Source organism: Sus scrofa, chromosome 1 (genome assembly GCF_054392235.1).
Source record: "Sus scrofa isolate SSC_HxYL_T2T_F1_AM1 chromosome 1, Sscrofa_HxYL_maternal_Yorkshire_Landrace_v2.0, whole genome shotgun sequence".
Lineage (NCBI taxonomy): Eukaryota > Metazoa > Chordata > Mammalia > Artiodactyla > Suidae > Sus > Sus scrofa.
Window position 1 is genome coordinate 286587210 of NC_139383.1, and position 27186 is coordinate 286614395.

Here is a 27186-nt window from a genome sequence, read left to right on the forward strand (position 1 = left end):
GGCTGTTGGGCTCAGAGTGGCAGGTTAAGGAATGCCCTCGGGTGTCAGCCTGCAGGCGTGGCATGCTCAGGGTCTCGGCTGGCCGGTCATTGCACACACACGCGGCCATTGGGCGTGAGGCGGGTGCTCCCCGAATGAGGGCGGCTCAGTACAGCCCTCCCTGCGGGCCAGGGAGGAGCCTGAGGAGGCTCCTGTGGGGTCCTCGGCCAGGGCCCAGAGCCCCTGGGGCATTGGGAACAAGGCCTTCTGCTGTGGGGGCTGGAGCTGCTTCTGGAATGTGCCATGTGAGAGAGTCCACAGGGGGCCAGGCCCCCAGAGCCAGTGACATACTGGGGGTGCCTGGACAGTTACACCTGGGGACACTTGGTCCCGGCTGGTCCTGGAGGCGTCTGAGGCCAGGAGCCTCCCTGGGTGTGGGGCAGCTGGGAGCAGGGTGGCTCAAGGCCAGCCACCGTCCCTACTAGAGGACAATCGGGGTGACAAGCCCTGTGGCTGATAAGGACCACGCTGGAAGGTCCCAGTGCCGTTCTCCAGAAGATTGCAGGACAGAAAGGCTGGTTGACACAGCCTGGGTGGAGCTGGGCAGCCACTGGTGGTGGCGGGGACAGAGGCAGGGGCCAGCCCAGAGGGTGTTGTTTTGTCCTGTTATCAGAAGACCCCCCCCCCCAACCCCCTTGACTTGAGGACCAAGCCCAGGGAGGCCTGGTGGGGCTGAAGGTACAGAGGTGGGCATCCGTGGGAGCCTAGGGGGGCCGGTGTGACGGAAGATCTGGGGCTCATGCTTGAGGTTAGGCGGTTGGATGTGACTCTTTCACCTTCCCCAGGGGACAAGAGCAGGGAAGCTGGCCCCTAGGGACCTGCAGGAGGGGTCTTCCCCCTTCTCAAGCTGCTTTCTGACACCCCCATCCCCAGGAGATCTCTGGGGCACATCCGGGGCTCTTCTGAGACTGAGGGGGTTCCAGGGCTTCTGCGCTGCCCCACGGGGGCCCGTGGAGGCCACCTGTCTGCCCGACCCGGGTCTGGAAGTGTGCAGGGAGTGGGGCCTCGGGCTGTGTGTGTGCGTGCGATCTGGCCGCCAGAAGGGTGAGACAGGCTCTGAGCCTGAGAGGGGGTTCAGAATCAGCCAGCACCTGCCCATGTGACCCAGGGCCAGTGAGGGCTCCGAGCCTGGGGTGGGGGTCTTTCAGCCCAGTGGGGGGTGTGTGGGGGGGTGGCCAGAGGATCTAATTCTACCCTCTCTGGGAAGCACCAAAGCACCTTGTGAGGACCCAGCAAACAGAAAGGGTCATTAATACACTGGGCCTCCCGGGTGGGGGAGGGCCCGGCCGGGATGCTGACCCCGTGTAAAGGCTTTCTCTGGGGGGCCGGCAGGCTGCTGTTTAACTTGCCTTAGGCGTGGAAAGTGGCCGTGGATATCTTGTCCCCATCCCCACCCTGTCCCCGGCTTCCCCACAGCACCCGGACGGGTCCCCCACCCTCTCTGGCCCTCAGATCGCCGTCCTGAGTTGAGGGGCTTATCGCAGGGCACCGCGGGGTCCCCGGCCCAGGCACTCAAGGATTCCTAGGCCAGGGCCTGGCACTAGCCGTTGGACCCCTGAGTCACGTGTTGGAGACTATCTCCTGTCCAGCTCCAGCTGGATCATCCCCCCCCCGCCCCCCCCCCCACCCCCTCCGTCGGCCTTAAGGGACTTCCTGGGTTTCCAGGGCCTGTCAGGGACGGGGACCAATACAAAGCCTGTCAACACTTAGCAAGTCCCGGCTGGTAAGAGGGGGCGCCCCCCCCCAACCCTGTGGCATCAAAGGACCCCTCGGGAGCAGGGACCAAAGATGGTTTTTGGAGATAAAGGACTGCGAGAGGCCTGGGGGGAACCGCCGGCCAAAATATCCCCTGCGGCGGGCGAGCTGTCCAAACACAGGAAGTCGCGTCTGCTCCAGAGGCGAAATCAAAGCACAGGCGGCCGGAAAGGAAAGGTTATTGTCACCTTCCAGAACAGCCCCAAACAATCAAGGGAGGCCCCGTCCCCAGACGCAGACGTTGGGAACAAGCGTCTGAGACACAGGGCTGCTCTCCCAGCCTGGACGGAAGAAAAGCAAAGCGCTATTCTGTGTCTTTTCTAAACAAGCGTGGCTGTCACGGCCTGGACGGCCTGAGCTCCCTGGAGAAGGCACCCAGGACGAGGGGTGGGGGCCGTCCCAGCTCCGAGGCCCCCCGGGCTCCAGGCGGTTCTGATGTACTGGGATCTGAGGGCGCTGACTTCCTTCCAGATGGAGGTGGCGAAGCATTCAGAACTGAAGGTGGTTCAGCGACTTCCTGGGTGCTCTGCCCCCCAGGACGTGACTTCTGAGATCAGAGCCTGTTAGGTGTCGTGTGGTTGTGCAGACACATGCGGGGCTGTCTGAGAGGCTCCGGGGCTATGCTCCTACCGACACTGCTGTGTGGGCGGCCCTTCCAGAAATACCCTGGGTGCTTAAAACACGAAGGGTTATTTTGAACCTCTGCTCTCGCTCCAGAATGAGTCACGCGTGCGGCTGGCCCGCGGGCGGAGTGTGTAATTAGGTAGAGATGGCGGGCTTCTCCGTGGGTGGGGTGGCCAGGCAGGGGTTGCATCTTTTCATCCCTTTGGGCTCTTGGGGTGAATTCAAAGCTGTTGAAAGGAGGGTGGGGACGCACCCCCCTGCACGTCTCAGGGTGGAGAGTTGGGCGTTACGGAGGGGTATTCCCGCTCTTCCTTCCCAAGGAGGATCTTTGTTCTGAGATGCTTGGGTCTCGGGTGGGTGGTGGGTTTTAAAGTGCCGGCTCACGTTTAAAGCGGGGGGGGGGGGGCACCTTCCCCTTCTCTCTGCACCTGTGGGAAGGCGGGGCCAGGCTATGGTTTTGAAGCCACCAGGTGGGGGTGGGAGGTTCCCGGTGGCTGTGAACGAGTCAGCGGCTCACGAGGTGGCTGCCCTGGGCTTTCTCTCGTCTCCTTGCCTCTGTCCCCTCTCCCCCGGCATCTGTGGCCACATCAGTAAACGCATCACTCAAGGTCCATGAGTAGATGAGGTCCTGGACCTCAGAGCATGATGTGCCTTTAGGACAAGAGCTGTTCTCACCCTTTTGTGAAATTCCAGAAGTTGGAAGGCAAACGGTCAACTCCCAGTCGAATCCAAACCAATGTCTCTATCACAGAATCTACTGGAAAGCCTTTTAGAGTGCACACCTTGCAACCCTCATCTAAGCCTGACCTGGGGGGTGGGGGACACAGAAGGTCCCAAGGAAGAGATGTCCACCTGTGCCCAGGAGAGGGGTGGCTCCAGGTGGCCTTCAGCCAGCTGCTCTGGGTACGAAGGCAAGTGGAGCTGGGTGGTGAGGCCTCAATGATGTGGGGGCCTCCAGGCCACTCCAGTGAGTCCCTTTTGCTGACCCCGGGGGCTGCGGGATTCCGTGGGCTGCATCTCAGGGCCGATGCCTGGCTCTGGGAGCTGCTGCGCGTCCCTCTGTCCCTGCCGAGTCCCAGACCAGCCTGCACACCGAGACGAGGCTGGGCCCCAGCACACCGCCCGGTTCAAAGAAGCGAGCGATCCTAACAATAGTTGGCCCGGCCGCCGGAGTTCCAGCCAAGAATCATAGCCTGTCGCTGGCGGGGACCCAGCATGGCTTTCCTCGAACGGCAGCCATCGCAGACCTGGGCAGAGGCGTCTGGAGGGGATGCGGCCACGCCCCCGTCTGCGGGAGAGTCTTTCTATTTTGGTCACTGGAGGCCCAGTGGCCAGTGTCCCCATTCAGTCGCAGTCCTGGCTGAGGGAGGGCAGGGGAGAGAATTCTGGCAGGTTCTCAGCACACGAGGGGCCTTCGGAGGCCCCTTCCTGGGGAGGGGGAGGCGGAATCCACGTGCTGCTGCGAGAAGGGGATGGCGAGAGGCCGTGTGTGTGTGTGTGTGTGTGTGTGTGTGTGTGTGGTGTGTGTGTGTGTGTGTCAGGAGAAGCTTTCTTGTTGCTGAACTCCAAATTCTTCACCCCAGCCCCCCGAGATGTTTTTTTTTCTTTTTTGCCCGCCCCATGGCATATGGAGTTCCCAGGCCAGGGATCAGATCTGAGCCGCAGTTGCCGCCTATGTCACAGCTGTGGACACGCCGGACCGTTAACCCACAGTGCTGGGCCAGGGATCGAACCTGCATCCCAGGGCTCCCAAGATGCTGCCAATCCCATTGAGCCGCAGCGGGAACTCCCCTCCAGGCGCTTGGACGGCTGCAACGCCTGTTTAGACGGAGTCCTCGAGATGGAACTGGCAAAGTCCATTCCATCCGAAAACTTCTGCCTCTGGGGCTGGGGGGCTCCTCCCCTTCTCTCCGTTCTCCCACTGGGCGCTGGGACCCTAACAGGTGGGGATTCTGCCTGGGACCCAGGACAGGTGAGCAGTTTTGCCAAAAGCATGACTGCCCTCTGCGGATGAGAACACACCCTCCCACGAATACTCACCCCTTCTCTGCTTGACCCGCTTTCAGGACCAGGCCCAAGGCACGCAAGCCAGGCGTGAGCCCCGCGGACATGTACCGATGGAAACTCTCATCCCACGAGCCCTGCAGCGCCACCTGTACCACAGGTACCCGTGACAGGCTGCCCGCGGCCGCACCTGCCAAGCCCGCCCCCGCGGTGCGTGCACGTCCACGGTTGCCCACTGCCCAGGGGAGCGGGTCTGGTGTTTCCTGACCCTCGAGGCAGCGCGATGCGGCAGGAGTTTGGGGGTCCTCGTGTTGGACTCCAGTAAGGTCTGGCCGCCTGGGCGTTAGGCAGCCCTAACCGCTCCCGTGTCTCTCAATCTTCATTTCCTGTCTTGTTCGAGCAGGTGTCCTTGAGGGTCAAAGGAAGGGATCCCAGGTGGCGGTGATTTTAGTTTTGCAGCCGACACAGGAGGAATCAGACCCACGTGGCCTCTGACAGAGGAAACGGGTCGGATTGTTGGGGAGGAAGCGGGAGGGGAAACGAGACCCCCTGGGGGCGCCTGGCTAGACAGCCCCGTGGGGTGAGTGGGAATTCGAACCTATGTCTGCTCATGTGGCCAGCCACCAGTGCCCCAGGATGCTGGCTTGCAGCCCAGGACCGGGGTTCCATCTGCTGCCAGCCCTGGTCCCCCCCTCTGGGGGCTGCAGCAAGGTCAGATGTCAGACTCAGGTCCAGGACCTGTGGCAAAACATAGCAAGACCCTGAATGCCAGCTTATCTATACTGGGGGCTTCATGCTTGGGTTTGGGTAGGATGCGGGTTGCTGCCACTCAAAATGTAGGATGCCCTGTCCTCCCATCCCAACCGGCCAGAGTTCTGGATGCCCCCTGTGTGCTTGGCCAGTGTGGAGGATGGAGCAAACCACAGACTAGGCCCTGGGCAGCTGGCAGTCTGGACGTGGTCACACCTCCTGTAGCCCTGGTTGGCATCGCAGGAGATGGGCAGGAGGGAGGAGTTGGGAAGGTGGGCCTGCAGGGCTCTGAGTGGACCATGGGCTCTCTGTCTTGGGCAGGCAGCTGGGGCCCCTCCTGTCACATGCCCTCTCCCCTGGGCAGGGCACGGGGCAGGCTGAACTTGCCTCCGATGTTCTGGCGGGGAGGGAGGTGGGCTTAGTGGGTACATGGTGAGTGCCTGGGATCACTATTTGCTTGGCTGCCCCGTGTGCCCTTGGCAAACGGCTTCATCTCTCCAAGCCTCAACTTTCTAGCTGTAAAATGGGAACGCGCCTATGCAAACATGGTTATGGGGTGGACGCGAACTGAGAAATATGGCCAAAGCTCAAGAAGGGGCCACTGTTACCAGGATGGCTGCTGCCCAGGAGCAGCTAAGCCGCTGGGCTCGGGGGTGACTGCAGGCTGGGCCCCGGGGTGGGTGCTGGCATAGCCTACTGTGAGTGAGAGCCTGTTCTTGAGGGGCACAGGCCTGTCCTGAATCCGGAGCCCTGATGTCCTCGCTGGGGCTCCATGCGTGCCAGGACTGTCCCAGAACACGTGAGACACATCCCTGCCTTGGGAGGTGACGTCACTTGAGATCCCTCCAGGCGGGGGGCCTGTGCCTGGCCCTGGGTGGAAGACGGTCCCCAGGGAGGTCACAGCATCCTTTCTTGACACCCACAGAGGGGTCGGGCGGGGGGTTGGGCTGACCTTCCCCGGGTGGCCCAAGGTGCAGAGTAGAACAGACGAGAGGAAGGAAGGAAGGGAGGCCAATTCAAGCTCTGCTAAAAAGAAGAGCCCACTCAGGGCTAGAATGAGAGAGAGTGAGCTCCCCGTCACTGCAGAGGCACCAAGCTGGGCCTGCACAGCACTCAGCAGAAGTGGTGGAGTCTGGTTCTTATTGGATGGCTCCCTGTGGCCTCCTCTGAACCCTCTGTGGCCAGCTCCTCTCAGAATCCCATTTTACGGGGCGCTGAGGCCAGGCCAGCATTGGAGGGGGGCTCGGTCACAGACCTTAAGTGGCAGATGCTGTCTGTGCCAACGTCTGCAGTGTCATGGCATGCTGCTGCCAGGGCCCCCTCCCTGCCCCGGGCCTCGCAGAGAACTCGCGTGAAGGGCTATGGGTTCAACGTGGCAGGCCTCCTGAGCCTCAGCAGGTACAGCAAGCATCCTTTCTTTTCCTTAAAGATGCTTCTGAGAGCAGTAGAAATGCAGGTGCACTGATTTGGGCTCTTCTCTTTTTGGCCACGGTGTGCAGCGGCTTAATGCAGGATCTCAGTTCCCAGATCAGGGATTGAACTCGGGCCACAGCGGCGAAAGCACTGAGTCCTAACCACTGGACCACCAGGGAACTCCCTGGTTCGGACTCTTAGCTGGAGCCTGAGGCCATGATTTCCAGCTGTTCTTGGCAGCTCCTGGGCACAGGGTGAGGAGTGGCGCACTGCAGGCAGAGCCCAGCTACTCCAGTATCAGAGCTTCCTGCTCCTTTTATTTAGAGGACACCTCTGTGTCCGAGAAAGTTGGAAAAGCGCCACATTCAAGACTGATATAATGAAATGGGTGTCCGGAAAACGGGTGCTCTGACTCCGCAGCATCCCTGGGGGCGGGCTTCCCACCTTGGGGATGAGTGAGCGCGAGACCTGGGGAGCCTGACAGTCCTCAGGTCACCCTGGCAGCGAGAGGCGAGGCTGGGCTGGGACCAGCATTCCTGTCTCTCTTGATCAGGACCTGCTGTGTTTCCACTTGATGACGAGAAGAGAATGAATAATCGGGCATTTGGTGGGGTCTGCGAGTCCCCAAACTTGGACCTCCCTGGGCCCCTGAGCTGGTGTCTCTGAGGCCTGGAACATTCTGAGCAGACCCGGCCAGGAAGCCAGCCCCACCCCCCACCCCTCTCCCAAGAGCCGGCCCAGCGCTGGCAGAGAGGAACCAGTGATTGCAGCCTGGCTCATCCCTTCTGGAAAAAGGGAAAAATCCCCGTGTGGCTGCTTCCCAGGCTGTTTCACTCCATCTGGGGCTGGGGCTCGGAGGGGTAGGAGGAGCCACCCTATCTCAGACGTGCACCGCTGGGAAGGGAGCTCGGGGTGGTGGGGTCTTCCTTTGCAGAGAAATTGATTTCCTCCTGGGGGAAGGGCAGCTCCAACGAGGAGGGGTCCATTCTCCCCATCATTCAAGAAGGATGGGTTCCCCCCACCCCTTTCTGTCTCTCTGTCTGTCTCTCTCATACACCCCCCCCCCCCAATAACAACAGCAACGACCCTAACCCTGATGGGTTACACTCTTCACCAGTGTTAACACTCCCCCTGAGTCAGCCTGGCTCCTTGGCAGGGACCCACCCACTGCGTGGTGAGTTTGGCCCACGTGCCAACTTGGTGCCAGGCACAGGGCAGCAGAGGAAAAAAGAGCTGAGAACTAGAAGGTGGAGCTGCAGGTCAAGGCATTAACGCTTTTAGTTGAGGGCTGGCCCTTGATATACTGTCCCTTGATGGAATTTAGAGTACTGGGTATTTAATCATAATATTAAAGAAAGTTCCAGAGGCAGTTTGATAAGGACTAGGGCATGTCATGAGAGGGTGGGAGGATCTGAAAATCGGCTATAACATCAGGGGGTCTGGAAAGGGTTGGGGAGTTCCCATCGTGGCGCAGTGGTTAACGAACCCGACTAGGAACCATGAGGTTGCGGGTTCGATCCCTGCCCTTGCTCAGTGGGTTAACGATCCGGCGTTGCCGTGAGCTGTGGTGTAGGTTGCAGACGCGGCTTGGATCCTGCGTTGCTGTGACTCTGGTGTAGGCCGGTGGCTACAGCTCTGATTAGACCCCTAGCCTGGGAACCTCCATATGCCGCAGGATCGGCCCAAGAAATAGCAAAAAAAAAGACCAAAAAAAAAAAAAAAAAAAAAAAGAAATGGAAAGGGTTGGAATGGTTAGATTTTCCTTCCATATCAACCCATCCCCCCACCCACCAACCCATCCCCCCACCCACCAACCCATCCACCCACCCACCAACCCATCCACACACCCATCCATCCATCTACCTTCCCTCCTGTCTGCCCACCCAGAGATGGGTGGCTGTTGAAAGAATGAAAACGAGTGGCGCCTGTCTGGATTTGCCTCTGTGCCTCTGTACGGGCCAATCTGAGTTTATTTGAAGCCCAGGGTTTGGGACGTATTAACTGGGTGCCCAGCCTGGACTGGATGGGGTTGGGGTGGGGTGCACAGAGAAGAGGTTGGACCTGGGACCCGGGCGAGGAGAGAGTTCAGCTCCCCAAAGCCGTCCTCCCCGGACTCCGCCCGCAGCTCCTCAAGCCGGGGACTGTCATTATCTTCCATTTAAACCTGGAAGGGCTGCGAGGTCAGCTGACTCAGTTACGGTCACCCCGCCGGTCGGCTGCTCTCCAGGGCGCTCACAGTTGGCTCATCAGGCCCTTCCCTTGTCCTGAACCCAGGGGTCATGTCAACCTACGCCATGTGCGTCCGCTACGATGGCATCGAGGTGGACGACAGCTACTGTGACGCCCTGACCCGGCCGGAGCCCGTCCAGGAGTTCTGTGCAGGGAGGGAGTGCCAGCCCAGGTAACTGCCGCCCAGTGCGCGGGGCAGGGTGTGTGGGGAGCGGGGGCTCTGCTTTACCCCCGCACAGGGGAGCAGCAGGGGTTGGCATCCTGCTCCTTCAACCAGGTGGGCCGTTCAACCCCAACCTGCCTGTCGGGTCCTTCACCCCTGACCTGCCTGTCAGGTCCTTCTGTGACTTCCCGGGTCTCTTAGACAGCCTGTCACTGCACCTTGCACACAGCAGGTGCTCAGTCAATGTCTTCCACTGCGGACTGAGAACCCCTCGGAGCCCGACGCTTTGTCCCTGCTGCCCCCAGGGGACAGCTAGAATTTTAAAAAGCTAAAAGGGATTATTTCCGAAATTCCAAGCGGATGAGTGTCCCTGGGACGTGGGTGGAAGGACCGGAACCATTCTCTATCTCCAGGCCTCCCGTCCTGCCTCCCCGATGGTCAGAGACTAAGCCCTAGACGTGTCCTCTTTCTGGTCCTGATTGTGGCCGTGTCTCCAGAGGAAAAGCAAACCCTCCTTGGAGGCTGAGCATGTTCTGCACACCTCTTTTCTTCTGGTTTGTTCCATTGGTGGGCCTCTGCTCCACCAGGGCCTGTGCTCCATCTGGGGCCTCCCTCCCTTCTGAGGCCTCTCCTTCATCCTGCAGCCTCTCCTCCACCCGGGCCTCCACTCCAAACCGGGGCCTCTGCTCCAACCCCGGCCTCCGCTCCAACCCAGGCTTCTACTTCCCGTGCACCTGCTCCTTGTGAGAAGCAGGGTGTGTGGCCATGGGGGTCTGCTCGTGAGCTCAGAACCCGCACAGTGGGGCTCAGGGGTCCAGGACACTGACGTGTGCACCCCGTTGGAGGAAGAAGGGGGGCAGGAGCAGGAGGGGAAAGCACTCTGGGAGGAGGGAACAGCCAAGAAACAAGGCAAGGACCTGGCTCCCCGCAGTGGCTTGACAGCCAGGTGGGTGGCCTGGAGGTGAGAGCAGGTGGGGGTTATGTGGGCTCCTGGGCAGGCCGCCAGCCGAGGGCATTTTCCAGGAGCCCACTCACCACCCCTGGGGATGTTTCCTAGGGCATTGGGGGTCGTCATGGCAATAGCTTCCGCCACGGGGCCTGACGAGCTTCCTGCCTGTTGTGACTTTGGGACCCCGGGGGAAGGAGGAGCTGGGGACCGGGGTCCCAGCGGGGTGGAGGATGGGGGTCACTGAAGGCCGTGCCCCCTCCCGAGGCAGGTGGGAGACGAGCAGCTGGAGCGAGTGCTCGCGCACCTGCGGCGAGGGCTACCAGTTCCGCATCGTGCGCTGCTGGAAGATGCTCTCGCCCGGCTTCGACAGCTCCGTGTACAGCGACCTGTGCGAGGCGGCAGAGGCCGTGCGGCCGGAGGAGCGCAAGACGTGCCGGAACCCGGCCTGCGGGCCGCAGTGGGAGATGTCGGAGTGGTCCGAGGTGCGCTTGCGCAGAGCGAGCCGGTCGGGACGGAACGGGCAGGGACCGGCCGGGGCGGGACGGGGCGGGGCGGGCCGGGCCGGGGCGGGGCGGGGGTGGGGTCCTGTGTGCACCACGTGTGCACGCCCCGTGTGCGCAGCCTCTGCGCACCTCTGGGGCAGTCGCGGCCCCACCCTCACCCTGCCTTCCTCTCAGTGCACCGCCAAGTGTGGAGAGCGCAGCGTGGTGACCAGGGACATCCGCTGCTCGGAGGATGAGAAGCTGTGTGACCCCAACACCAGGCCAGTGGGGGAGAAAGACTGCACAGGGCCCCCCTGCGACCGCCAGTGGACCGTCTCCGACTGGGGGCCGGTGAGGGCGGGTCCTGGTTTCGCTTGGCGGTGCCTCGGTTTCCCTGTTTTTCTGGCGAGCACCTCACTGGCCTTCCCCCCGCGTTATTAGAAGGAATCAAAAGTTTGATCCCCAAACACTGGTCATGTCCGGAACCCCTCTGATAAGCTCCCTGTCTCTGTCTCTCTCCTCTCTCCTCTGCATGAGACATTCAGGGGCTCACTGGGGTCCCCCTGGGTGCTGGGCGCACAGGTGACCTTTTCTGGTGTTTTAGGTGTGCTTTGCTTTATGCTCCTCACTGGCTGTGCAGTATTTCTGTAATTAGAACAGAAAATGTTCTTTTAAAAGTGGTGACCATAGCCACCCCTCCCCCTCCCCCCACTGTTGTCTCTTGGGAATGACACATCTGGGGGACTGGGGAGGGGCTCTGCCTCTAACCCGGGTGTCCCCCTGCAGTGCAGTGGAAGCTGTGGGCAGGGCCGCATGATCAGACACGTGTACTGCAAGACCAGCGACGGGCGGGTGGTGCCTGAGTCTCAGTGCCAGATGGAGACCAAGCCTCTGGCCATCCACCCCTGTGGGGACAAGAACTGCCCTGCCCACTGGCTGGCCCAGGACTGGGAGCGGGTGAGTGCCCCAAGCCCGGCAGCAGTCCCCCCCTTCCCCCCCCCCGCCGCCCCTCCACCCCCAATTTGGCCGATGCTCTGGGAGAGCCAGCCTTTGGCTGAGAGCCAAGTGGCCAGAGTGGCAGATGGGTCCAACAGGGAATGAACTGGAAATTATGATGGTACCATTCACTAAACATTAATTGGAAATAGCAGAAACCCCCACAGGTGAGAAAACTGCGAAAATCTTCCCAAATCGAAATAGCGGATGTTCAGTGAGGCGTGCGAGGCCGGCATTATCCCCCCAACCCCGCACTCCCAGTGGGCGGACACCCAGGCTTGCGGGCTGGCCCAGGGGCTGTGCATTCTTTTGTTCTCATGACCACCCGACCTGTCAAGGTCACCTGTCAAGCTTTAAGGCAGGTTGTTCTCAGCCACATTGCTTTCATCCATTTGTTCCAGGCAGGTCACTCTTAGCTAAGTCATCTTGACTCAAATTGTCATTAACCATTTGGTTTCAGAGCAGCTGGTGTTCTGCTAAACTGCTTGGGTCCAACCTGAGGCTGAATGGTTATAGCCACCAAGATTCTCAGCCGGTTTGCTGTCGATCTAAGCATTTTCACCCACTTGCTAGTGACCAAGCCTTTGTCCCCGGAGGGGCTGTGGGCTCTGCGCCCTGGCTGTCCTGACCTCTGACCGCGCCCCTCTGTCCCCTGGCCTCAGTGCAATACCACCTGCGGCCGAGGGGTGAAAAAGAGGCTGGTGCTGTGCATGGAGCTGGCCAATGGGAAGCCGCAGACCCGCAGCGGCCCCGAGTGCGGCCTGGCCAAGAAGCCCGCTGAGGAGAGCACCTGCTTCGAGAGGCCCTGCTTCAAGTGGTACACCAGCCCCTGGTCTGAGGTAAGCGCCTCGCCGGCCGCCTCTGAGGCCCCCTGAGGCCAGGCCTGAGTTCTCCTCCTGCTGGAGTACCTCCTCCCCGACCCCAGGGCCCCTCGCATCTTCCCTCTCAGCCTCCGTCAGGGCTTTCCATCCCCGGAAAGAGTTTCAGCTCTATTAAGTCAGCTGGTGTGAGAGCCACCTCCTCCAGGAAGCCCCCCTGGGATCTCGCCTCTGGGATCCCTGCAGTGCTTATCCTGGGCCTTCTTTGGCCCAGGTCACTTCTGGCCTTGCATTGTAGCCTTTCAGTCGTACATTTGACACCCACCACGGGGTAGACAGATCCCAGGTGGGTACTGAGGGGGTGGGGGGCTGACTCAGATACAGCTTAGGCCCTGGGAGCCAGAGTCAAGGCAGAGACACGGGATTAGAGATGCACAGAGAAGACAAGGCATGTGCCCTGTGGGCAGAGGGAAGCCAGGAGGAATGGCAGCCCCTGTCCTGAAACAGGCCTGGCCCCTCCACGGTTCTGTGGGCTCCTTGGCCTCAGGCTGGCAGGTGGCGTGGAGCCGAGATCTGGCCTCTCTAGCAGAGAGCAGGGCCCCCACCTTCTGGCCGAACCACTGTGGGTGGGCAGGGCCCAGCCCTTTGACCCCCCCCCCCCGCTGCTCTTCCGGGCAGCACCAGTGGAGAGAGGGGTCCCTTCCCATCCCGCAGGGGAGGAGCCCCCAAGGTCAGAGCGAGCTTACCCCTGGCTAGTGGGGGATGTGGCAGAGGTCAGTCTGTCCGGGGGGGGCAAGGGATCAGCAGTGAACATCCCAAGGAGGCCAGGGTGGGTGCATGGGGTCGGCCCGCGGAGGGGGATCCACTGGCCCAGCCAAGGGGCTGAGTTTAACTTCTGCTGTTTTTCTCTTCCGGGCCCTTTCCTGTGGAGGCCTCCTGGTGAGATCCCGTGGAAGGCCCCGGGGGGCTTGTTAGCACCCACCCCAGCCTTTCTTACAGCCTGGGGGGGGGTCACGTCTAGACTCCGGTTTTTACTGATTCACACCGACTCCTCGGCATCTCCTTTGCGGCATCGCCACTCCTGCGCCTGAGTGACCCCTCCCCGTAGCGATGCCATGGCTTCCAGGAGGGAGCACGATGCAGGGTGGAGGTGGGGGGAGGCTCAGAGGGGTCTTTGCACAGGAGCCTGGTTGGGGTGGGGAAGGGCATCCCCCGTGCTGCCCCAAACGGTGCGTGGGCCAGGGATGACGGGGACCGTGGTTGGATGGTGTCTTTTTCCCCTGTGGCTGCCACTTTCCAGGGTGGGGGCTCAGTGAGAGTGCCTCCTCCCAGCTCCCATCCCCCTGGGGGCAGAGGGGTGGAGGCCAGGGCTCCCTGATGTGCGTTCTTTCTGGGAGGCTCCTCGGGGCACATCCACCAAGACTGATTGTCATCTGTGCTGGGTGCCCAGCCAGCACCCCCCGCCACCCCCTGCCCCACTGGGCACAGGCATCAGGCTGACCCTCCCTGCCAAGCCTGGATCGTGGCTCTGCACAAAGACCTGGAGGGGGGCCCGGGGCAGCCTCCCCCTCCCCCCCGCCAGCAAGGAAACCGAGAGCTCAAGTCCCAGCTGTGCCTGGGTGATGTGGGGTCACCCACACTGGGGGGGGGGGGAGCGGAGACAGAGGGAGCCACTGCCTGTACGATGCTGGTGGGAGGACAGCAGGGTACTTGGGGTCAGCAGATGTCCCTGGTGTTCTGGTAGCTCAGTGGGGTTTTCCAAGGGGAACATCTGGAACAGGGCGCCGTGGGGGTGGGGTGGCTTTGGAAGATGCATTAAATTGGCCCACAGCAAGTAGCTTTTCACTGGCGTGGGGAACCGGCGTGCTCCCTTGGCCATGGCCCTGTGTGTCCTCAGAGATCCAGTCCCCAGGAAAGCTGGAGTCGAAGGACCCACGGCGGGAGGGGGGCGCAAGAGTGCAGAGAGGAGAGCCACCCCCCACTGCAGATGGGGAGACCGGGCGGCTCTGGGCAGGACCAGCATCGGTGTCTCCCGGTTGCCAGCCGGTGCCCTTCCTCCGCTCGTCACCTCCAGCTCCCGTGTGTCCCCTGTCGGTGGGGACTCAGCCGCCAGGCAGGGACCGGGTGGGGGGTTTGCTTCTGTGGCCAGAACCCCTGCCGTGCCAGCGGGGCTTCGGCCACGCCGTCTCTCCCCCGTCAGTGCACCAAGACCTGCGGGGTGGGCGTGCGGATGCGAGACGTGAAGTGCTACCAGGGCACCGACATCGTCCGGGGCTGCGACCCACTGGTGAAGCCGGTTGGCAGACAGGCCTGCGACCTGCAGCCTTGCCCCACGGAGCCCCCAGGTGAGAAGCGAGAGCCTGGGGGCAGGGAGGGGCTTTCCAGGGAGAACGGAGCCTGAGGCCGAGCCAGGGCCTGAAGGACAGAAGGCACGGGGTGGGGGGGGGGGGTGAGAGAACCGGGAGGCTCTGACGGCCGCAGAGACCAAGGCCTGTGGCGGAGCGCAGGCGCCCTCCTGGAAGGGCTGGTGGCTGAGCCTGGCTGGGCGGGGCGGGGAGGGCGGGAAGGGCAGCAGGTGGGGGCTGCCTGGGGCTGGGGGGCCCTGGGAGCCACCCTGAGACCCGCACTTTGGAAAGAGCATCTTTTCCAGAGGTGGGGGGGCCTCTGCGGGGCAGGAGACTGGGGATCCAGGCCGTCCGCCGGAGCGTCTTGGAGCTGGCATGTGGGAGGCAGGGAGGCGAGGGGCTGAAGCCAGGTCTCCCGGGCACCTGGAAGATGCGTGCGGGTCCTCAGCTCTGAGGGGCACTGGGGGCAGGTGATGAGCTCTGCTTTGGACCCGCTGGGTGTAGGGGGCACCTGTGGGCCTCCAGGGTTGAGATCCGTGTCTCCTCTAAATCCCGGGCTCTGGGCATATACCCTTCCCTGGGCACCCTTCACACCCCGTGGTGGGGTCTGTGCCATCCCTGGAGAGGGAGGGGGCAGGAAAGGAGGTAGAGCTCCAGCCTCCTCTCCAGGGGTGGTGGTGGGGGGGTGCAGGAAGGGGGTCCGTCCTGTCAAGTTGTTACCCCATGACCGACTCCTGATCCCCTGTGCTGCCCACTGCGTCCCTTCCCCAGATGACAGCTGCCAGGACCAGCCGGGCACCAACTGCGCCCTGGCCATCAAGGTGAACCTCTGCGGCCACTGGTATTACAGTAAGGCGTGCTGCCGCTCCTGCAGGCCCCCCCACTCCTAGGCCCGGCGGCCGCCCCCAGAGACCCAGCACCCCATCCTGGGGCCACAGCCGCTTCTGGGGCCGCTCCACGGACACCCTTCGTGCAGGGCACCCGGCTGTGAAGACGTGACACTGAGCCCCTGCTGTCCCGGGGCCGGAGAGCTCCCCCCCAGCGCCCGTCGGCCCTCCCGGGATAGAGCCTCGAGGACAGTGCATTTGTGGTCCCCAGCCTGGCACCCAGCCCCACCCGGAGGCCGGGGACGTCCTCTGTCCCTCCGGGGCTGCGGGGTCGGAGGAGAGGGGCTGCGGCAGCCTGGGATCCTGATCCTGTTTTGGTGTCTCCTTCCGGAGGGATTTTAATCTCACAACTTGGCCTCCTTGGCCTCCCTGATACGGATTCGAAGCTCTTGGCACGGAGGGGCCCACCGCACTTTACGCCCGGAAGAGGCGTCTTTCTTACGGCCCGTGGCTGCGTGGAGCCGTCAGCTCTGTATGTTAATAAAGTGGTTGTACTTCTGGCGGCATCCTGGGCACTAGAGCCCTGCCAGGAGGGGCAGGGTGGCTGTGGGGCTGCGAGAGCCAGGGTGCCGGTGCCACTCACCCACTCGGGAGGACCTGCTGCGGCATCGGGTCCAGGGCTGCGTGGGGCTGGGGGCCGGGCTGCAGCATCTCCTGAGGAAATGACAGTCATGGGAGAGCAGGCAGAAGGCGACAGAAGGAGTGGGCAGCCTGCGGCGAGGGGGCTCGGGGACGACTGGACTCGGGTGCTGCCGTCAGAACGGAGCCAATCTCCCACCTCTCAATGTGGGCAGCGGGGTGGCTGGGGGACCTGGCAGAACATGGTGGGGCCTGAGCCAGCTCCGTCCGCCGAACCTCGGCAGAGAAGAGCTCCTACCTCGGGGCGTGGTGGGAGGCACAGAAGAGGTGGGGCCGGCTGGGTGGGGGGCATGGAGGGGGACCCACATTGGTGCTCAGGAAACACCCATCGCCCCGCTCCCTGGGCCTCTTCGAAGGGCTTCTTGATCTGGACCTGTGTGTGTAAGGACCAGGAGGGCTTCCTGGGGGAGGTGACATTTAGGCTGCTCCAGGAGTGTGGCTGTCCACCCACCATGGGACAGCGAGCGTGCAGGGCTGGGGACGCCATGGGGAGGGTCTCCTTTGGGGACAGGAAGCAGGGAGGCGAGTGGCTGCTTCCTCGGGATGCAGGGCCAGCCTGTCCCCAGCTGAGACCAAGACAGGGTTCGCCAGTGTTTAGGATGGCATGGGGGTGTGTGGCTGCGGCGGGTGAGTGGCACTGAGGGTTCATGGAGGCCTGTGGAAGGGGCTCCCTCGAGGGTGGGGCAGGGGTGGGGGGCTCCCCGACCCCCCACCATTGGGCTCTGTCCTGTCATCCCCCCTGCTCCTCTCCCCTCCCCTCCCCCACCTCCTCTGCCCCTGACCTTCCTCCGTCCTCCTTTCCACTGGCGCTGACTGTGCAGACACTGCGTGCTGGACCCGGGTCCAGTGCTTTATCAGCACTGCCTCCGCTGGTCTCCCTAAGAGCCCTGTGAGCTCGGTATCTCTGTCGCCCACTGTGTTGATGCTAAGACTGAGGCCCAGAGAGGTCAGTCATGTGCCCCAGGTGGATCAGCCTGTTGTCACCCCCAGCCCACTCCCCAGGAGCTCAGGGTTGAGGCTGGCGATTTGCAGTCTTGGAAGATGGACAGGCCACCCCGGGAAATTCAAAACCCCATGTGGCTGCGGGATGCGACAGGACAGGCCAGCTCTGCCCGGTGCTGGGGCTGGACAGAGCCCCTCCCAGCAAGTTCCCGAGAGGGGGCTGGGCTGGCCCGGAATCCCAGGCAGAGGGAAGACAGCTCGGGCGGTTGGAGAGGAGTTTTATTGGCTCTTGATTTTTGTCAGGGAGAGGGCAGCTCCCCGCAGGTCCCCACCGGGGAGCTGAGTGAACTTGATGGACGGGTGCGTGTTCGTGTCAGAATGACCCAGGAATCTAGACAGAGGCTGGAGACCAGAAAAGGAAAGAGGACACCAGACAGAACAGCCACAGGAAGTGCCACCTCCTGGCCCTCGCCCCCCCACCCCCACCCCCGCCCACCCCCCAAGCTGATGCATCAGAAACGAACTCCTGGGGTTTGACAAAGAAAGGGGATGCTGGGGTTCGGGGTTCAATTCCATGAGCAAGTCCAAACTGAAGCAGGAGGAGCAAGGAAAAAGAGGGGAAAGAAAATTCGAGAATGCCCAAAATAGTAAGTCTTGCTAATTCTACTCACGTCCAGAGCCACAGCTCAGGAGCACGTTTGAGAAACAGCAAGACGCGTGGCACTCGTGCTGCCCACGGTTTGGGGACAGCCACCTGCCCCAAAGGTTTGTCTTTCAGGAAGGTGGCTTAGCTGGGGGGCCTGGTCCGTCTTCCTGAGCAGCTGGGGGCCACCCTGTACAGGTGGGGGGCTCCATGGCTGGGTTCAGAGGCAGAGAGAGCCTGGGAGAAGGCAGGGGGCTCTGGGGGAAACAGTGCCTCTGAGTCGGGGAGGGGGGGCTTTGTTCCCGGGTTTGGGGCATGCCTCTGGCCGAATGGAGGAGCCTCTAGCCCTGCGGGAAGCTTGGTGGCACATGGGCTCAGCTGAGGGCTTCGCACGGCGCTGGAGCTGGGAAGGGGCGGCCTAAGGCCTTGCTCTCAGATCCTCTTGAGAATCCGGGCAGGTGGGAGAGCTCGGGTCTGTGCCCCTGGGACCCAGACCAGCATTCCTGGAGGCTCATGGGGAGTCAATGGGCCTTTTAGCCCTGGGTCCACGTCAGGGCTGAGCACTGGGCTGTGTATTTAACGTGGACACTCCCAAGGCAGGGGGACCTCGGCATAGGGCCCCTCCCCCCTCAATTTTCACCAAGAAGCCAGTTGGGGCTGGCATCCCAGGGGACTGCAGGGAGGCCGGCTCGTCCAGTGTCTCTGTGTGTGTGTGGGGGGGCGGGGTCGGAGGTCCCATCCTGGAACAGAATCCTTGATCCCCAGTCACCAGGCAAGGCCTGTGCTGCAGGGCCCCTAGCATGGCAGCTGCCACCCCTCCTGGAGCAAGTAGGTAGACAAAGGCCCAGGGAGGGAGTGGCACAGCCAGGCCATGCCGGCAGTGATGGCCACGTTCCTGGGGCTGGGATGGCAGCCACGTTACATACCCCTACCGAATGGCAGCGTTGGTATCAGGAGCCTGGCGTCAATGCTCCAGAGCCCTACCTTGCTCTGCAGCCTGTCACCTGGAGGCCACTGCTCACCTGAGCCTGCGTCATGCCCGCCTCCCTTCCCGGCCCAGGCCCCAGCGACCCCTACGCCCCCGCTGCGGCTACGCTAGCGCTCACCGGCTCTGATCCCTGCACTGAGCCCCCGAGCTGCCCGATTGGCCCCCCTGCTGATGGGGATGCGAGGAAGGCTGGGCCAAGCCCCGGTCCGGACCTGGGGCCAGGCCCGTGTGCCGCGGGGACCCTCCCATGGTCTCAGGACCAGTGGGCGGCGGGGGGCGCGGTCAGACGTCCGTGCTGATGCTGCGGCTCCGGGAGAAGGCCTCCCGCATGGCCGAGAGGCGGTTGGGGTTGAGCGCCTGCAGGGCCCCGAAGCTCCCGGGCGGTCCCAGCTCCACGTCCTCCTGGCTGATGCTCCTGTAGGCCACGCGCTCCCCGCCGTTGCGCACGCCCTCGTCCTCGGGCTCCTGCAGGAAGAAGGTGGGCGGCTCGTAGTGGGAGCAGCTGCGGCAGAGGGTGCGGGCCTGCGGGGACTTCTGGCTGAAGGAGGTGGAGGCGGCGGGGTAGAGCGCCGGGCCGTTGGTCAGCACGAGGTTGCGGTTGGAGTGCAGCGGGGGCACGTGCGCGTGCACGGCGAAGTCGGGCTCCTCCTCGTCCTCCTCCGACTCGTCCTTCTTGCAGCAGTAGTACTGTGGGCAGAGAGCCGCTGTGACCCCCGGCCCCCCGCCCACCCTCTGCACGGGCACGCGGCACCCAGCTCAAACACCCGAGTCCCTGGCGCCGCTGGCACTTGCGGGAGCTTGCTCGGGCCAGGCACCCTGGATTCCTGGGACCCCTAAATGAGGGCTGTGCTCATTTCCAACCACAGCAACTCAAGGCAGGTGCCATGACTGGTTCCCCTCCTTTCTGCAGGTGGGGAAATGGAGGCACCGGCGGGGTGGGGGCTGGGGGGTGGTCAGGCAGCCTGGAGGCAGCAGAGCTGGGATTTGAGCCCAGGCAGTCTGGCCCCGGTCTAGTTCAAGGGCACCAGGCTGTGCTACCTTGCTCGGCACCCAAGGCTTCCCCCATCCTCTCTCGGGGAGCCTAGGACAGCCCTGGAGCCCGGGGGGTGGGGCAGGGAGTGCACAGCTCAAGAGCTCCCTCGCTCCCTGCTTGGCAGCTGTGTGCCATTGGCTAAGACCCTCACCCTCTCTGAGCCTCAGCGGCCTCACCTCGCAGGGTGTCTGGGAAACTGTCATCACAGGTGGAGTCCGGGGGGCGGGGCTGCCTGTTTGCACCTTCTTCGGGACCTGACTCTTCCTGCAGCTGGGCCCCAGCCCTCTGGGGGGCTCCCCCGCCCCGGGCCTGCAGGGCCCACCCTGGGCTCCCCTCCCCGGGCTCCCTCAGCCCCCCGAGTACCTGGAGGCGGCAGTAGCACAGAACCGCGATGATGCAGAGCAGAATCACTGTCGCCAAGATGCCCCCGGTGATAACCACTGTCCCGGCTGTCATCCGCCCCCTTCTCCATCAACAGCCTGCAACACACGCCACCAGCTTCACCGCACCTCCTCCCATTGCGAGAGGGAGCGCTTCTCGTTTAGGAAGTCGAGGAAATCATGGGAAAGGAAAACAAAATTCCCGGGGCCCGGACGCTGGAGGCAGGGGCTGGGCCCTCGGATGCGGCAGGAGATCAAGCCCCGCAGGCTCTGCCTCCCCCAGCAGTGTCCACATCTGCAGGAGGAGACGCCAAGGCACAGACCCCTTCCCCCGGGGCCCTGTGGAGGTTTCACGAGCTTGTAAGGGAGGGCCTCAGCCCAGCACACTTTCAGCCTGGGTGACGAGCTCACGCATTTTAAAATGTACCCCAGTGCAGTCAGCCTGAACTTACGGTTTTGAAACCTGCTTTTTCAACTAACAGCATCATCCTGATTTTTCCTTATTAAACCTTCTTCTGCAATGTAATTTTGAACCATATTCCCTTTTATAGCATAATGGATACCTTTCTTGAACAATGTTAATTGTCAGTAAAATACACATCACATAAAATTCGCCCCCCCCTTTTTTTTCTTTTTAGAGCCACACCCGCAGCATATGGGGATTCCCAGGCTAGGGGTTCATCCGGAGCTATAGCTGCCGGTCTGCACCACGGCCACTACAACACGGGAGCCCAGCTGCATCTGCAACCTCCACCACAGCTCACGGCAATACTGGATCCTTAACCCACTGAGCGCGGCCAGGGTTTGAACCTGCATCCTCATGGATACTAGTCGGGTTTGTTACCGCTGAGCCGAAACAGGAACCCAGAGCATGTCAGTTTATTCATAAATGCTTCAGTGCAGAATCTGACCGTGAGGATCTTTTTTTAAAAAAAAACCTCTAATCATTTCCAAAATGTCTTTTTACTGTTGGATGGTTCCAACCAGGATCCAGTTGTGTTTGGCTCCTTTGACGGCAGAAGGGTTCGGTTCCGTTCACGCTTCGCCCCTCCCTGCCCCACGCTGTTTACAGGAGAAAGTGGGTCATCTCTCTTACAGAATTTTCCATGTACCAGCACTGGCTGCTTTTCCTCCAGCTGCATTTCCAGTGTTCCCCGGTCACCGTTTGTCCTCTGAGCTGGCTTCCCGTCACATCACTCTCAGGGCCCCGAGACGGCTGTCCGTCCCATCGTGACGTTGGGATTAACCAGCGGGTTCAGCTGCTGTCACCCCAATCCTCCCACTAAAGAGTTCCCCATCTGCCTTCCCGCTCAGCCTCGCAGCAGCTCCTGGGAGTCGCTGCCAAGATCTCTTATTGCCTCGGGGTTGCGACCAGCGACTTTTCCAAAGCCATCATTCCTCTGCCTGTGTGTGCTCTGGTTCTTTTCTCAAGAACTTTCCCTATTCCCTATACCGTAATATGAAGCAGTCTGCAGAGGAAAGGCGTAGCTGCTCAGTGCTTAATCTCTTCGATTTTCAAAATAAGTTGGCACCCAGGAGGTTGGTGGTGGTTCTGGAGTATCTCTGTGATCAAACTAATTTTTTTTTGGTTTTTCTTTTTAGGGCCGCACCTGCGGCCTATGGACGTTCCCAGGCTGGGGGTCGAGTTGGAGCTACAGCTGCTGGCCTCCACCACAGCCACAGCCACGCGGGATCCGAGCCACGGCTGCGACCTAGACCACAGCTCAGGGCAACGCCAGATCCCCGACCCACTGAGCGAGGCCAGGGATCAAACCCACATCCTCGTGGATACTAGTTGGATTCGTTTCCGCTGAGCCATGACGGGAACTCCGTGATCTCACTGATTTTTGTATCGCCAGTGTGTTTCCGGCCACTGCAGTCATTATTATTTCTGGGTCCGTGGGTTTAGAGCTCCCCCCACCCCCATGCCAAGGTGACACTGGCGTCATTTTGAGGAGACCCCACTAGTCCTTGGAGGCATGTTGCTTTTAGGCTGAGATTGCCCAGCTCTTCTTGCTGCAGGGTTCTCTGGGACACCCTGGTTCTCTTGGTGGGACGTGGTTTTAGAGGACCCAGTCTGGGCACGAGGGGTGCTAGCTGCCCCCGGGGTCCCTTGTTTCCAGGCTGTTTCAGTGACCAGAGCTAGGAAACCTTTTTAAACATTTTGTTTTTGTTTTTAAGAAAAAAAATGGGGAGTTCCCGTTGTGGCTCAGTGGCGAGCAAACCTGACTAGCATCCTGAGGACGCGGGTTTGACTCCTGGCTTTGCTCAGTGGGTTCAGGATCCGGCATTGCCGTGAGCTGTGGTGTAGGTCACAGATGTGGCTTGGATCCCGTGTGGCTGTGGCTGTGGTGGAGGCCGGCAGCTACAGCTCCGATTGGACCCCTAGCCTGGGAACCTCCACATGCCGCAGGCTGTGGCTCTAAAAGACAAAAAGACAAAAAAGAGAAAAGACAAAAAAAAAAAAAAATGAATATGAGTTTGTCCTGATATTTCCACCTAACGTTGGAGATGAAAGGGTTTTCGCTCATGAAAATGTGACGTCTGTACGTCTTTACAATGAAAATTTTACTTTCTAATCACATACACGTCATTACTAATTTGCTTTCCCCATTAGACACGATAATTTAAAAGCAGCGTTACCAGCATTTTTACTAACAAGTCTACTGAAGGGCATTCGATATTTGTTATTCTTCTTGTGCCCTTAGGGATGTGTAGTAAAACAACTGTTTCAACTGAGATAATTCTTAGTACTTTTTTTTTTTTTGCTTTTTATGGCTGCACCTGCGGCATATGGAGGTTCCCAGGCTAGGGGTTGAATGGGAGCTACAGCTGCTGGCCTCCACCACAGCCACGGCAACGCCAGATCCGAGCTGCATCTTTGACCTGCACCACAGCTCATGGCAACGCCAGATCCTTAACCCACTGAGTGAGGCCAGGGATCGAACCCGCAACCTCATGGTTCCTAGTCGGGTTCGTTTCCACTGCACCATGACGGGAACGCCTACCTTTGCTTTTTAATTGCAGAAACCATCTGGTTCCAAAGTCTAAAGCACAGAATCAGGTGCGTTCAGAGAGGTTTTGCTCCCACTCCCGTCTGTGCCCTGCTCTGCCCAGAAGGGCAATTTCACTTAGTTCTGGGTTTATTCTTCCACAGCTTCTTTCTAAACGTCTAAGCCAAGCGGTGAGCCGCGTTTACCCTCTGCAACTTCCCTTTTCACTGAGTATCCCCAGAAATCCCACGTTTCCCTGGATGCCTGATTCTCCCAGGGAACCCCAGAGCTCGCGGCTCCTTTTCACAGCTGCACCACACCCCACTGCACCGAGGGGCTTGCATCAGTTCCCACGTTCTGCAATTATGGGACTGCGCAGTGAGGAGATTTGCGGCGTGCACGTTTCTAAAGTTTTTGATAAGCCTCTTGCCAAAGACTTTGCTGGAACTGGGCCCGATGTTTCCTCTTCCAGGAATGGGTGAGAATAAGTGATAGACAGGCTTTTCACGTGGAGACGCGGGGTCTGGGAGGTTGCTGAGGCAGAAGCGAGGGAGCTGAGCCCTGCGTGGCGAGGTTGGAGGCTCAGTGGTTCCCCGGAGGCTTGTCTGCAGGGTCATGTGGCCTGGGAGGGAGCGGCTGGGTAGGGACACTGGGGACGCCAGTCCACAGATGGAGGAGGACATGGATGTGACCAGGAGGGGCTCACCCAGGCAGCGTGTGCATCAGAGGCAAACTGTGAAGGGAGCTCAGGCCCCGAGCAGAGAGCTAGATGGACAGAAAGGTACCTCCAGACAGGCCCAAAGCAACGAGACAGCCAGACACAGACTCACAGACGGCTCCAAATTCAGACAGAGGTGCAGACAAGCAGATCCAGACAGCTGGACCAACAGGGCCCGGTCAGGAAGACGCAGCCCAGGCCACACAGACAGAGCCAGAGCTCCCAGGGACCCCAAGGATTTCTGGGCACCCTGCCGGGCAGCCCCGGCCTTCCTCAGCCCCCGGGGTGGCTGAGGCCAGCTGGCCCGCCAGCCCTGCCGAGGGTGCAGGCCGACCGGGGCCGGATCCAGGGAGCTGGCTGTGCAGAGGAGGCGGCCAGCAGGGGATGCTGGGCAGGGGCCAGGCCTGCTGTCCAGATGCATTTCACGCTCTTCGCGGAGGTGAGGCAAAGCAGAGCAGGCAGCTGCTGACGGAGTGCCGGGCCCGACGCCCCACACCCTTCCCTCCTGGGGCCTCACGGGGACACCCCGGCTTGTCTCAGCCTGGCCCTGGAGTGGCCAGAAAGCAGGCAGTGGGATGGACCTCTGGCAGCGCCCCTGGTCTTCACAGCGTCCGTGGGAGGGCAGAGCAGGCACGGGGACCCCAAATTTGCAGATGATGAGACCAAGGTTCAGAGAAGGCCAGGTCACTCTGGTGATCCAGCTACAGTGTCAGGGCCACTGGTCCACGTGTATCATTCCTGCTAATGGGCCTGTCGCAGTCAAAAGCCGTGTGTGGGCCACTGCCTGTCCCGGGGAGTCCTGGGCCTCCTGGGCAGCCCCTCCCATCCTGTCCTGGCCCCCCGACCCCCTCTCTGAGACCCCACGCTAACCACAGAGTGTCTCCCCCACTTCGGGAGACGAGCCACCTGAGGCCAGGAGAGGCCACGTGCACCAGTGGTTTTGGGGTCCGTACCAGGCCAGATCTGCTGTGACCATCCTGTTCCAGGGCGAGATGTGCCCCCACGTCCCCCGCCCCCGGCGGAGCCCCAGGTCTCATTGTGTGAAGCCGCACAGCCTGCGGCATCTTTCTGAGGACACGGCAACAGGATGACAGGTTTTGGGGGGTTGCCGCCCTGGCCCCAAGCTACTGGTCTGGAGTAGCTGGTTTGCACTGGTTTGTGCCCCCTGCTGCTGCCCCTCTGGCCACAGCTTACTGAGGTCGGGAGGGAGGGCCCCCCAGCTGGGCCAGCGCTCTTCTCTTCTCCCAGGAAGTGCAGGTGGGACGTGGACACTGGCCGGTCCCTGCTCTCCCTTGACCTTGGGTGGAGCCGTGGGAGCATAGGCTGCAGCCAGGGTGGCACGTGTGTGGCGCCAGACGGGCCGGTCCAGGGGGACGAGAGCAAGGACACAGGGGCCCAGGGAAAGCCAGGCCGCGGTCCAAGTTCACAGCATCGCAACTCCCTCCCTGAGATCCACAGAGTGACTCCTGTGAGCCTGTCACCTGCAGTGTGTGTCTGCCGTTTGCACCCCAAAACATCATCGCCGTCTTACTCATCAGTGAAAGAAATCACGAAGCCTGGACAAGGCCAAGGAAGACATGCAGAAATTAAACTCGATGCCCCCCCGCCCCGACACATCCCATTAGACCCCCTGAGAGCCAGCCAGGCTCTGTCTCCCGTTAGCTGTGAGAATGGGCCTTCAAACGCCTCTGTTTCTCTCTGCCTCCGTTTCCTCCTCTGGAAAATGGGAGGAGGCGGAGTTCTCCACCAGACAGCAGGTGTGCTGTGCTTCCATGGCTGTTGTTAATATTTGTTTCCCTCTCTGGGTCTAGATCCTTCGCAGAGTCCCCTCCCCGCTCTGAGATGCAGATGGCCCCTGGCTCTGCCTGGCTCGGGGTGGCGGGGGGGACCCCAGCAGCCGGCAGCCTGGCAGCGTGATGGGAAGGGTGCAGGCACAGGCCAGGCGCCCAGGGCTGTCAGCAGCCGTGGCTCCAACACCCTTGGCCCATCCAGCTGGAGCGGCTGCACCTCACACCGTGCAGATACATGCACGCCGAGGGGCGGCAACGCCCGCACCGGGCGCCGGTCCCAGGGCCAGGCCCGGCCAGCAGACACACACACCGCTGGCAGCTCTGCTTGCGCCCCAGCCTGACACCAGTCCACGGTTAATTCCGAACTGCCCCTGAGAGTGCCATGTATCTGTCGCTCACCACCGCCCTCCAGCCACCCCTCTGCTCTCACTGTGCCCTTCCCTCTGCCTCTCCAGAGGTTACCCGGCCATCAGTGCCCAGAACAGAGCTTCCCCTCCAAGAAGCCCCCCTGGACGTAGTGAAGCACCCCGCAGAATCCTGAAGTGCCAGCGCTGGGGGCGCAGTGCGTGGGAGAGGCTGAAGCAGTCAGGGGCGGGGGGCGGGGGGGATTCAAGACCTCAGGAACAGCAAGGACAGCAGCCAGAGGCCCCTTGCAAGTCCCATCCCTTGCTGCCCTCGCCAACCTGTCACTCTTCAGACCCTTCCGTGCCTGGGGACCCTGCCCAGCTGGACACCACGGTGACAAACTCAAGGGGCCCTTGTCCTGCCTGTGAGGACGGGCAGGTGCGTGGGGGGGGTCCTGCCATACACTTGCTGGTAACCCTGGGTCATGGCCGCTTTCTGGGCCTCAGTTTCCCTCTCTGTGACATGGGTATGCTAGGATTTAGAAAACCAATTCCTGCCACTCTGGGCTTGAAGGGTCTAAATTTGTTCCTTTCACCAGCCTTGCCTGCGATGGGTCCAGACAACTGAGATGCATGACAAAGCTTCAGAATCACGAATGTCAAAAAGTGCCGGCTACTGGTCCGAGCAACACATCAGATGGTGTCCCCACGGGGACAGAGCGGGGAAGGGCTGCGAACACCCTGATGCCCGCTCGCCTGGGAGTTTGGAGGGAGATCGGGCTGACCCACGTCCCCTGGAGAACAATGTCAGGCAGTCTGGCTCAGGGGGCGGCACTGCATGGGAGGAACCACAGGGGGCTTCCTGGAGGAGAGGGCTCTGAGCCCTCCTGGAAGGAGGGCCAACTGACAGGCTGGGCTGGGAGCGGACAGGGAGGGCTGTGGGGAGAAGAGGCGGGAGGCAGAGAGGTGCCGGCAGGCACAGGGACAGCCTGGGGGAAGCTCCCTTCTCCAGCTCCCCGAAGCCTCCGCTGCCCCATTGCCAGCCAAGACAATCTGGCCATGGAAGACTGCGCTGAATTGTTAATCTGCCCCCTGGGACCATAAAAGGGTTTAAAGCTTTATAAACAGCTTTGCTTCCCTGTCCCCACCCCTGACTCTTCCAGAGACAGGCTGTGGGATGGGGCCCCTCTGGGCGCCCCGCCCAGGGTCTGTGGGGGATGGGCTGGGCAGGCATCAGCCCCTTCTGATAGCCCCACGTCTGC

General features: G+C 61.5%; 2 protein-coding genes across 8 annotated transcripts in view; one reads left to right on the plus strand and one right to left on the minus strand.

The window, feature by feature from the left end:
• Window positions 1-15960, plus strand: part of ADAMTSL2 (ADAMTS like 2) — a 35502-nt gene extending 19542 nt beyond the window's left edge. For 6 of the 7 annotated variants that reach the window (XM_085019525.1, XM_085019545.1, XM_005654608.4 and 3 more), the window contains exons 12-19: window positions 4485-4582; window positions 8860-8986; window positions 10195-10408; window positions 10604-10759; window positions 11195-11365; window positions 12067-12243; window positions 14423-14567; window positions 15339-15960. In XM_085019525.1, the coding sequence (XP_084875651.1) occupies window positions 4485-4582; window positions 8860-8986; window positions 10195-10408; window positions 10604-10759; window positions 11195-11365; window positions 12067-12243; window positions 14423-14567; window positions 15339-15457 (1207 nt within the window). In that variant the 3' untranslated portion in view covers window positions 15458-15960. The remainder of the gene's footprint in view (window positions 1-4484; window positions 4583-8859; window positions 8987-10194; window positions 10409-10603; window positions 10760-11194; window positions 11366-12066; window positions 12244-14422; window positions 14568-15338) is intronic. The other variant, XR_014842202.1, reaches the window with a different exon arrangement.
• A 1336-nt stretch (window positions 15961-17296) lies between these two features.
• FAM163B (family with sequence similarity 163 member B) overlaps window positions 17297-27186 on the minus strand; it is a 29986-nt gene continuing 20096 nt past the window's right edge. Inside the window, exons 2-3 of the mRNA XM_003353703.5 lie at window positions 20063-20178; window positions 17297-19353 (exon numbers count right to left, since the gene is read on the minus strand). Of these exons, the coding sequence (XP_003353751.1) occupies window positions 18949-19353; window positions 20063-20155 (498 nt within the window). The 5' untranslated portion in view covers window positions 20156-20178 and the 3' untranslated portion in view covers window positions 17297-18948. The remainder of the gene's footprint in view (window positions 19354-20062; window positions 20179-27186) is intronic.